Source organism: Cordyceps militaris, assembly GCF_000225605.1.
Source record: "Cordyceps militaris CM01 unplaced genomic scaffold CCM_S00001, whole genome shotgun sequence".
NCBI classification, from domain to species: domain Eukaryota; kingdom Fungi; phylum Ascomycota; class Sordariomycetes; order Hypocreales; family Cordycipitaceae; genus Cordyceps; species Cordyceps militaris.
In genome coordinates this window covers 5,913,871-5,925,233 of record NW_006271969.1, presented here as the reverse complement: position 1 = coordinate 5,925,233, position 11,363 = coordinate 5,913,871, and the positions used below count along the sequence as shown (strand labels likewise).

The 11,363-nt window shown below is 58.5% G+C and overlaps 3 protein-coding genes across 3 annotated transcripts in view; 2 read left to right on the top strand and 1 right to left on the bottom strand.

Annotated features, from left to right (window-relative positions):
• The window catches only part of CCM_01833 (uncharacterized protein), a gene marked incomplete at both ends in the record, with an annotated part of 950 nt that extends 441 nt beyond the window's left edge, over nucleotides 1–509 (top strand). The window contains one exon of the mRNA XM_006666987.1: nucleotides 21–509. Coding sequence (XP_006667050.1) covers nucleotides 21–509 — 489 coding nt within the window. The remainder of the gene's footprint in view (nucleotides 1–20) is intronic.
• A 3,012-nt stretch (nucleotides 510–3,521) lies between these two features.
• Nucleotides 3,522–5,141, top strand: CCM_01832 (Protein phosphatase 2C; the record flags this gene model as incomplete). The annotated part of the gene is made up of 1 exon (XM_006666986.1): nucleotides 3,522–5,141. The coding sequence occupies one exon, from the start codon at nucleotides 3,522–3,524 to the stop codon at nucleotides 5,139–5,141; it is 1,620 nt and encodes a 539-aa protein (XP_006667049.1).
• A 613-nt stretch (nucleotides 5,142–5,754) lies between these two features.
• Nucleotides 5,755–8,078, bottom strand: CCM_01831 (fungal specific transcription factor, putative; the record flags this gene model as incomplete). Its single annotated transcript, XM_006666985.1, has 3 exons — nucleotides 5,755–6,434; nucleotides 6,507–7,838; nucleotides 7,979–8,078. 3 exons carry the CDS (start codon nucleotides 8,076–8,078, stop codon nucleotides 5,755–5,757), a joined length of 2,112 nt encoding a protein of 703 aa, XP_006667048.1.
• Between the last annotated feature and the right edge of the window lie 3,285 nt (nucleotides 8,079–11,363).

The window sequence follows — 11,363 nt, the reverse complement described above, 5'->3', positions numbered from 1 at the left end:
TCGTGTCGGTGCCGTTTCAGCTGCTCGCGGGCGCGCTGGCGGCGGCCGTGTACGCGGCCGTGGTGTCGCTCGCGCTGCGCTTCGTGCTGCCGCGCGTGCTGGTGCTCCATTTCCGCGGCATCCCGACGGTGGCGCCGGCGTACGCGGCCTCGTTTTTCGCGCTGCTGCCCACGGCGGCCGTCTTTGGCGGCGCCGCCAGCAAGTTCCTCTTTGCGCCGTACGTCACCACCGGCCGCAGCAAGGAGGACGACAGGATCCGCCAGTTCGACCCCGTTCGCGCCAGCCTCGCCGAGACTGTCTGGTGGAACGTCTGGGGATACACGCTGCGCGGCCGCATCGTCATCACGCGCACCGCCCTCGTCACTGGTATGACGGCCGTGAGCACCTTCCTTGCCTGCGCGGTCGCGATGGATGGCGTCACGGGTTGGGGGGCGGCCGCGTACGCGTTGGTCTGGGCGTCTGCGACGGCGGCCACGGGTCTTGCGCTCGGTCTTGTCGGTCAGGAATAACGTGGCTTGCAGGCTTTTGTGGCTCCAGGTGGTTGGTTGGTTGGTGTTGAGATGCTGGGAATTGCAGAGAAGACTTGGGATGTGTCGAAACATTGGGTTCATGTTCGACGAGCTAGGATAACGCTTATATACGAGGACGGTTTTAGTTTGCAACAAACATCAGGTATAATTATCAGGGAAATATTGGCTATTAGTGTCTATTTCTTATGGGCGAATTACGGGACTTATGCGAGGGAGTTTTTATACCCATAAGGTTTTTTTTTCTTTTGCGGTGGAGTAGAGGAAGTGTATTTAGTTGCTTCGTCAGTTGGCAATCTTTTGTATTGATCTGCTCTTCTCTCTCTTCCATGTGAAATCCCGTCCTCTCAGCCCTAGGCACCCTTGGATTATCCTCTCAGCCCGCTGCGGCTGCGCTGCAATGACCTAACAAGAGGGCCCCCTCTGTGACCTGTCATTCAGCCTTGCCCGGAGCTGGAATGTGAGAACGAGCCAGAGGCGCACTCTCATTGGGTCCTTTGGCAGAGACATTCTGCAGAGTAGAGGAGTCATTGTCAAGCCTCGTAATGAACCCCCTCCAGCAACATGGTGAATGGAAGGAGGTGAGCGGCCAACCCAATTGAGTATGATGTCGTCGGGCCAGCGCGGGACGTCCGACTACCAAATGTCATCAATGCACTAGTTATTACAACTCCCGAAATTCGCGCCGGGCTAGTGTTGAAACGATCAACCATTTCTGGAGTTGTCTCTCCTCCGTTTCGCCTAAATAGTGCCGAACCAGCAATTTCGGCTCGGCTTTCCCCTTGCACTAGAACGGTCATCCAAGCAAAAGGGCGTCCTTACTTGTTGCTATGAATGACCCATGGACGGAACAACAAGCCTGTCAACTTTGTTTCAGCTGCCTGGCGTCGGATCATCCAGACACCAAGAGCGATAGCCGACCACGAGGCTGACGGGTTGTTTTACGAACATTCTGTGTTAGCTGATTGGCCCCCGGCTTGTATGGATGTGCGGGGGGGTCTCGCCCTTTCGTATTTCGCATAGCTGTTGACGGGTGCGCGATCGACAAGCTGCTGCCTTGACAGGCCGAGTTTATTTTTACTTTTAATTTTAATTTTCTTTTTTTGCGGCGTGACTACGTTGACTAGACAGGTGGACTAAACGGCAACGGGTAAACGAGACTTGCGACCCGGACCCAAAGACCCTAGGCATGGCTATTTCCAAAGCACTGGGCAAGGAGAAGCCAAAACTAGTTTGGGATCACTGAAGCCGGGCGAGGTGTTAGCCTTGGCTGAAGGTGACGGGCAAGAATTTTTGTAGTTTTGTAAAGGAGAGCGCTGCCTTTTGGGTTTAACGCGGGAAAGGCCCAATACGTGTCTCTTTGTTTCTCACGGCATTTGCTCCGTGTTCTTCCTCACCCCTTGTACGCATTCATATTTCTTCGTTTCTCGTCTCTGGCCAGCTTCGACTATTGTTCGTATCTTGCGTATCTTTTTGCCCGGGACATGTGACCAGGGCCGTGTCATTCGCTGTGCATATCGGGCGATGTAGAGTCAGGGATCTTGCACCATTGTGACCGACAGAGTGACTCTTCAAGGCAGCCTTGCGGTCCGTCTGACCTACCTCGAGGCATCTGGCAGGAGTCTTGGCTCTTTGCGCCCTTGGGTGTTCTTTCTACGGAACATTGCAACTTGATACGACAAAGAGTATAGCGTCCGCGAAAGAAGCATATCGCAGCGAATTAGGCACTCGAGTTTCACCAGATAACCTTTGTGCCTGGAACTTCCAAACGCACACAATCTACATATAACTGCAGCACCCTCGGAAGGGAAAAAAAAGATGTACTCTCCAGAGCAAAATCCAGCATCGCTGAGAAACCAGTTTAATCCGCAAAAGGCATATCCTTCGCCAACGTCGTTGCCAAGCCCCGAAGTCGCCCAGTTCCAGGAATTCTCCCGTATACCGCCGCTCGCCCTCGACCAGCCCTCCTCGGCGTGGCCGGAGCAGCAGACGCGGTGCGCGGGCATGTGCGAGTACTTTCACCACGCGGGCAGCTCCATCACCGGCCATGTCTACGGACTCGACTTTCAGCGGTGCCGGAGCATCCACAGCGAGCACAGTCTGGAGCTGACCGGCCCGCTGGACGTGGCCGGCACCATCAAGGCGCGCAACATTCTCTTTGGCGGCGACTTCATCGTCAGCGACACAATCGACGCTTATGGAGACATTGAAATTAATGGAAACATGACGGCAGAGTAGGCAGACCCCTGTTTTTGTTCCGTGACAGGTGATTGAGTGCGGATTTGCTGATGTAGCAGTATAGAGGCAGAATAAAGGCGTTTGGGAACATTACAGTCAATGGCAATTTGACGGCGAGGTAAGCAAAACACACTGCGCTCTTTCATGGTTTGGCAAATCTTAATTCTTCTCGGGTTGGCAGTGGGAGAATTTCAGGATCCTCCAGGTTGAAGCTGCGCGGCAGTATTCACGCCGCAGATGTAGAGATTTACGGCAACGTCATCCTTCGAGGGTATTTGTAAGTGATTTTGCGCAAGCCCCGAGTAAACCGTTTACCAATGACCAGAACAGATACTGTCGCCGACTCGTCGTGTATGGCTCGCTCATGTTGATCGGACCCAGTTCGACATATGACGTGGCAGGTTACGAAATGGTGACGGGTTTACGTACCCGACGTGACCATGAGCCAGATTGGGATATCTGACGCAGTCGCACCCTTGTTTTCCTTTCAGGTGTCCTAAAGTAGTAGTAATTTTCATAGAGTACGGACGAAATTAGCCCGAGATTAGACTGACTATCATATGTAGCGTGAAGTATACGCCAGTGAACGAGGAATCGAGTCGGGGTAAAATCGTACTCGCACAGATTATGTAGTCTTATTCTTCCGGACGCGTCGAATCGTCGTCATTTTCTGGACGCACCAATTTTTCGTCATCTTGGGAATCCAAGGCTTGGCATAAGCGACACAGAATAGGCAGCAGCGCAGCCAGAGATGTCATGAGCGTCGTGCAAGTTGGCAGTTATGGAGCCGGCGAGGAGGCCGCCAACTGCGCCAGACAAGACGGCTGCCGTGTAGAAGAGGGCGAAGCGCTTGCCGAGCTCGGCGGGCGTGTACCAGCAGCTCAGCAGGTAGAGAACGCCCAGGAAGACGCAGCCGAGGACGAAGCGGAGGGCGAGCAGGGCGCCGCGGCTCTTGGCGGCGGCCATGGCGACGAGCATGATGGACGGCAGGAAGACGGAGGGCCGGCGCGGTATAATATACTGTTGCCCAGGTTACACAAGGATCTGAGACTGACTTTTGTACGCCCCCCCTGCACACACACCACGTGCCTGAGAAAAAACCCCGACCCCAACGCCTCATTCACCTCGAGAAGTCAATCTGCCAAGAATCAGCAAATGGATTCCAAAACTGCGACGCGAATCCTGTCTCAAGATGCATACTCCGTCACTCTGAATGGCCTTGGTATCAAACAGGCGTACGGTGCACAACTGCCCTCCAATTCTCCTTGCGAAGATCGTTACAATCGCGCTCAGTCGGTCCCCCTCTGGCAGGACGAGAAATGGGTTGGTGTTACGATCTTCGATGGCCACAACGGGTGCCAGACTGCAGAGCACCTCGAGAAGGAACTCCTGAAGGCGGTGCAGGCTAAATTGAACACACTCGAGCCCGAGTCACGAAATGACGAAGCAATCCAGCACGCAATTCAAGCGACGTTTACAGAGGTTGATAAAGCCATCATTACAGACTATACCCAACTCGCTCGAAATAAGGAAATGGCTCTTGCGGAAAAGGTGCCCTATATGGAGGTTGCGATGGCCGGCTCGTGCGCCCTGCTCGTGCTTTACAACCCCAAGACAAAGACTATATATACCGCTTGCACGGGCGACTCGAGGGCCGTTCTCGGACGACAGAATGCCGATGGTACTTGGCAGGTAGTGCCACTCTCAGAGGATCAAACCGGCGCCAATGAATCCGAGGCAGCAAGAGTCCAAGCAGAACACCCAAACGAAGAGGTTGTGAAGAAAGGGAGGGTTCTAGGCCTAGGTATTTCCCGCTCCTTTGGAAACTTTCGATTGAAATCGACACACGAGGACCAGGATGAGTTTGGCATGAGGTTTCTCCAAGGGGGGGCGCTGCCAAAGGACGACATCCCGACACCGCCGTACATCATCGCCACCCCCGTGGTGACGGTCACCAAGCTCGACGACCGCCCGTCCTTTGTCGTCTTGGCATGCGACGGCATATGGGACAACTGCGAAAACTACGAGGTGGTTGATCTCGTCGTGCGGTGGCTGGAGGCGCTGCCGGAACGCACGCTCGCGGACATGGGTTGGACGCTGCGGCTGACGCCGGAGACGGTGTGGTGGAAGAAGGAGCCGCCGGCGCCGGCCGACTACCCGCCGGGCTTTGACTTTCTCGAGCGCTGGAACAATGTGGATGTCCGCTTCCGGCAGGAGAGGGCCGTCATCGAGGACCTCGACAATGTCGCCGTGCACATCCTGCGCAACGCCTGCGGCGGCAACCATTGGGAGCTGCTGAGGGCGAGGCTCACGTACAGGCCGCCGTTCTCGCGATATGTGCGGGATGACTTGACGGTCCAGGTCCTGTTCTTCTAAGGACCGAAGTAAAGGGGCGTTGCTGGGTGGTGTACATGGTGCATAAATATCGCGGTCGAAAGATGAAAAGGGGAAGCAGGCAAGGAGGAAGAGAAATCAAGGTGTTGTTTCTCTCGTTTCTCTCACTGTCGATTTATAGAGTGTGGCATATACTAACCTATATAGAACTCCCTATTATAGAACTATTATTCTATGGAGACTAATAAGATACAGTATTATTTTATAACTTGAAATAAGATAGCCTTGGAGCTAGGAAATAGGATATATAAAGGAACTATTTTTCCCTTGTAGCTTTATTTAATTATTTAATACAAGGCTAATTTCGTTATTATCTTTACTTTTTATTATTCCTTTACAAGCTGTGTTAGCTACGCTGCTATCTTATACAACCATAACGACGCTCCATAATAATAATACTCCCCTAGAGATCAGATGAACTTTTGATCGAGCGGTCTTCTGTCCGCTCTCGATTCCCCCATGGGGAACTTGTCTCGGAGAAATCTGCACAACGCGACCCCGTAGCTGCGCAATGCTTACTTTTGGTACAAAGGGTCTGTAATAAACCCGTAAACTCAGCTGTGCTTGTACATGTCATGCACAACAGCCTCATCACTCAACCCGGCATCTGGTTGTTGAGGGCGTCCAAAAAGTTCAGCCCGTAGTTGTCCTGGTTCAGCGGCGTCTGCTGCCCCAAGTCGCCGTTGCCAAACATCCACACGTTCCAGTCCGGCCACATCTCGCCTTGCGACCAGACTTGCTGCTGCTGCTGCTGCTGCTGCTGCTGCTGCTGGGCGGCCGCAGCCAACTGCTCTGCGTCGTCGGCGCCGGCGGGCCGCTCGCGGTGATGGTGCTCCTTGAACTTGTCCAGCATGCTGCCGAGACCGCTGCCGAGATAGTGGGCGACGTGTCGGACGCAGGGGCGGGTGGCGTTGAGCACGGCAATGGCGCCCTCGATGAGCGGCACGACCTCGTCGTAGCTGATGCTCAGGTTGGCCGACTGCCACTGGGCCTGGCACTTCATCAGAAACAGGCACGCGTAGGCCATGGTGGTGAGCAGGTACAGCGGCACGCCAATGATGGAGGCGCGCATGTCCGGGTCGTTGAGGATCAGGTCCAGCGCGGCCGTGGCGCTGGCAATGGCCTTGTTGACGAACTGGCGGCGCTCCGGCGACATGGCGTACACGCCCGACGGCCGCAGGCCGCGCAGGCAGATGGAGAAGAGCAGCAGGCGGGCAAAGTGGTAGTGCAGAAACACGCCCTTGGCCGGATACTGCGACACGTACTTGTTGGGCTCTGTTCATGGATTGTGAGTTGCCGCGCGTGATGAGTTTGCGGTGCGAGAGGTCAAGATGGTGGCACACGTACGTAGCTTGTCCTTCCAGCGGTCGCGCCAGAAGCCCATGTCGGCGTCGAAGCGGCGCAGCGCCTCGAACTCGTCGTTGCCAATCATGCGCGACCGGTCGGGCCCAAAGGCGTGAAAGACGCGGCTGAGGATGATGAAGATGCCGACCTGGCTGTGCAGGCGGTAGTCGGACTGGGTGGCGTCTGGGCGCTGCAAGAAGTGCTCGTGGCAGGTAATGGTGGGCGTCTCGCTAATCACCGGCGGCCGCCCGTAGGCGATGCTGAAGTGGTGGTCGCAGACGTAGAGAAAGTACCAGAGCCGGGCCTCGTCGCCGTAGCGGGCGGCGTTGTTGTCGCGCAGGGCCTTGGCGCAGAACTGGTGCAGGTTGAGCTCGGTGGCGATGCGCACGGCGAGGCCCGACAGCTTCCAGCTGAGGTCGGAGAGCCAAAAGGCGCCGATGCAGAGCCCGCGCACGTCGTCGAGCGTGTGGTACCGGTCAAACACGGCCTGGCTGACGAGCTCGAGGAAGACGGGGTAGCAAATGTCAAACGCCCGGCCCGAGTCCTGCGTGTGCAGCGACGTGACGGCGAGGATGGCGGCCGTGAGGATCGACGACGAGGCGCGCGCCCCCGCGAGCGTGTCGTGCACGAGCGCGATGCCGCCCCAGAGGTACGCGTTGAGCGTCGCGCGGAACGTGTCGAAGAGGTGCTCGGCGTCGCGGAGGCTGACGCGGCCCTGCGCGACAAAGTCGGCTTCGGGCAGCGGCGGCGGCGGCGGCGGCGCGAGGGTTGTTGGGTCGCCGTCGCCGGTGTGCTGCCGGTCATGGCGGTGATGCGCCCAGGGATCGCTGCGGATGTTGCGCAGCTTGGTCGCTTCAAAGAGACTCGCCATCGGCGCGTTGACAATGGCTTGGTGGTCGCTGTCGGGCGCCCCGGGCTCGAGCGAGTTTTCCCTCGTCATGGCCGTCGTCGCGGTGCGGTGAAGCGATGGCGAGAGGCTCGCGTGCGCGCCGCCGCCGTGCTCGACCGGCGACGGGCCGGGCAGCGGATGCTGGGGACCGGCAGCGGCGACGTGTGAGATGGACGTATGCCGACTGTCTGGTGTTGTTGTTGTGTGGCCGCCGTTGGCGACGACGACGACGCCGCCGACGTTGAGCGCGCGCTGCACGTCGGCCAATGCCGTTTGCAGGGCCTCGACCTTGGCCTCCATCTGCGTCTTCCACTCATTCTCGCCGTCGAGCAGCGTCTGCAGGCTCTTATTAACGACGCACTTGAGATCCAGGCGCGTGCAGCGGCCGCACCGATGCTGGCCAATCTCGAGATCGCACTTGACCTTGCGATGCTGGCAGGCCTGGCCTATGTATCCGATTCCACGCGTTTCAAGTTAGTGATTTGTTTTCTTCCCAGAGTAGAAGCGCGCCCCTAATTTTTTTTTCGGTATTTTTTCTTTTCGTTTGCGCCAATTAAAAGAGGAAAAAAAAACACAATAAACCTACAGGCTCGTATTTTCCGCGAAATCTTGGGCTGGTGCGAAGCGCTGCCGTCGGCATCACCAGCCGGCGGCGGGCTTGTCTCCGGCGACCTCGCCCGCTTCATCGTTGCCAAATGCCTGTGGAGTCGGCAGGATGGAAAACCAAATTGTTCATGTACTGGGCATGACCGAGATTTGGTTCGACTTGTGGAATAAAGGCCGCCCCTAGTTTGTCGTTACCCCGTGTTCAACGAACTTAGTAAAGGTACTTGGCGGGGATGCGGGAGGCGGCCAGACGTCGCATGAGCAATGCGGGTTGAGACGGTGGGGAAACCACGATCCCTGTCAAGCTAGAACAGCCTCTCGCAAACTAGACATTACCCATCGGCATCATCTCCGCGACCCTGGTTGCCTGGCTGAGAGCTGTGGCAACAGACTAGTTGATTAGCCTCAGAAGCGTGAGCGTGACGTGACGGCTGCGGCTGGCATGCCGCTCCCATTTCTATATTTACAAGAGTTTTATAAAGTCACTGTTGTTGCTGCCATGTATCGAGCTCGTCTTGATCCTCAGTCCTTGGTCCCCTCATTCCAGTCGTCACAATGGCTGGTGCTACTACCATTGCTCTGATAGCCAGCAACAGCCCAGACATTGACTGGTATATCCATGCTCTGCAAAATTCAGTCTCTACTACTATCCAACAATTTTCTCCCCATTCTCTTGTGTCGTGTGCTGCCTCTGACCCCCAATGGCATCCCTTGTCAGGTCGGAACACAACCCTGTCATTTTTACGTTGGGAACTAATAATAAGCTGACAAGGTGGCTTTTAGGCCTCCCGTGCGATTCCTTGATCCTCGTCGCCGAACCAGTGACGGAATCTTTTTACGAAAACCTGGAAACGGCCCTGACAACACGGGATAGAAGGGACTTGCACGTCATCGCCCTCTCCGTGTCTCAAAGATCCATCTTCGTTGCCGGACCAAGACATGCAGTCCACGCCCAGTTACCATTGCTGCAGCGCCCAGGCATACCTGTCCATCATGTGGCCGCCGAATTCGCCGCGGCCGCCAAACTGCGGCTCGTTCACGACCACCTGCTCGCGGTCCACACCGTGGCGGCGGCAGAGGCCATGGGACTCGCCGCCCGCGCCGGACTCAACACCAGCCAGGTGTACGACATCATTGTCACGGCCGCGGGCCACTCGACGGCCTTTGCAACCAGAGTCCAGCAAATGCTGGCCGGCGACGCGACACCCAGCGCTGCTACGCTGGACCACACCGCGGACAGACTGGTACGCTCCCCTTTGCCCCTCTCAGCTTTCAGCTTCCCTCGCTTCTGACACGACAGTCGGAACCCCCAAGACCGATGTGGTGGGCCGGGCGCGCGACCTGCGTTTGCCACTGCCCCTCGCCTCTGCCGCGCAGCAGCTGTACGTCATGGCTGCCGCTCTGGGACACGGCGCCGCCGATGACTCTGCGCTTCGTCGGGCCTACATGCCCACCGACGCCGACGCCATCAGCGAAGCGACCACACCCACCAATGAGCTTACACCAAACAGCAGTCCCGGCGAGATTGCCTCGGTCGGAATGGTGGGCTTGGGCGCCATGGGCCAGGGCATGGCTGCGTCGCTGCTGCGCGCTGGCTATGCCGTCAACGGCTTCGACGTCAACCCCGCCGCGGTCCGTCAGTTTGCGTCCCGTGGTCCCAAGGCACGAGCTGCGTCTTCCGTGGCGGATGCCGTGAGAAACTCTGCCGTCGTTGTCCTCATGGTCCAGAATGCGGCGCAAGTCGACGACATCCTGATTGGATCGGGCAACGGAGCCGAAGCCTTGGCTGACCACGCCGTCGTCATTCTGAGCTCGACAGTGCCACCCTCTTTTGTGCGCACGCTGGGAGCGCGGCTGCAAAACCTGGGACGAGGAATATCGCTGCTGGATGCCCCCGTAAGCGGAGGCGTCGCACGTGCCGCGAATGGTACACTTGCCGTACGTTGCTGGGTCGGCGTTGCGCCACTTGTCTTACACCTCAGCTAACACCCCAGGACCCTGGGCGATAGATGATCTGCTCGGGACAGGAATCGTCGCTCTCCAAGAGCAGGGCCGTCCTGCTCGCCATGGCCGGCCGCGCGACCAATCTGCACACGGTACGGGGGGGGCTGGGCGCGGCCTCGTCGGTCAAGCTCGTCAACCAGCTCCTGGCCGGCGTGCACATTGCTGCGGCAGCCGAAGCCATGGCGCTCGCCGCCCGCTTGGCATTACCTACTAGGGTTGCATTGGAGATCCTAATACAGACGGATGCATGGAGCTGGATGCTGGAGAATCGGACACGTCAGATGCTCGACGCAGACTGGACTCCGCACTCGGCCCTCGCTCTTTTTGTCAAGGACCTGGCCATGGTCCTGGACGAGGCCAGGCGCCTCGCTTTCTACGCTCCGATGGCTGCGGCCGCCCATACCCTCTACCTCCACGCCGCGGCTCACGGCTGGGAAAAGGACGCTGACAGCAGCGTCGTGCGTCTCTGGGAGCTGACAGGCCTCTCCGTCTCCCGCTGCGCTGGCATGCCGACCGAGACAGCATCATCATCATCATCAGCAGAAATGAACCTGCCGCGACTGCCCGCAGCGAAAACACTGGCGTCGCTGCCGCCGGAATATCCAGAAGAGGTGCTCAGCTCCATCCGACACGTGGTGGAGGGCGGCCAGGTCCCGACGCTGGTCATCCTGGACGACGACCCGACCGGGACGCAGACCTGCCACGACATCAACGTCCTCGCCGTGTGGGACGCGGCGACGCTGGAGCGCGAGTTCCGCTCCGACCCCGCCGGCTTCTTCATCCTGACCAACTCGCGGGCGCTGCCGCCGTCCGAGGCGCGCCGTCTCATCGTCGCCATCTGCCACAACGTCAAAGCCGCCGCCGCTACGACGGGCCGGACGTTTGCCGTCGTCCTGCGCGGCGACTCGACGCTGCGCGGCCACCTGCCGCAGGAGCCGGAAGCCGTCGAGGAAGCGCTGGGCCGCTTCGACGGCTGGGTGCTCGCGCCCTTCTTCTCCCAGGGCGGCCGCCTGACCATTGACGACGTGCACTACGTCCACGAAGCCGACGTGCTCGTCCCCGTCAGCCAGACGCCGTTTGCCCAGGACGCCACCTTTGGCTACCACCACGCGAACCTGCGCCGCTACGTCGTCGAAAAGTGCGGCGCGCGCTTCGCCTCCCCCTCCGCCTTTCTGTCCATCACCCTCGACGACATCCGCCGCGGCGGCCCCGCGGCCGTCGCCCGCAAGCTGCTCTCGGCGCCGCCCGGCAGCGCGGACCTGGTCGTCATCGTCAACGCCGTCGCCGACACCGACATGCACGTCTTCGTGGCCGGGCTGCTGGACGCGGAGCGCCGCGGCCGGCGGTACCTGTTCCGCACG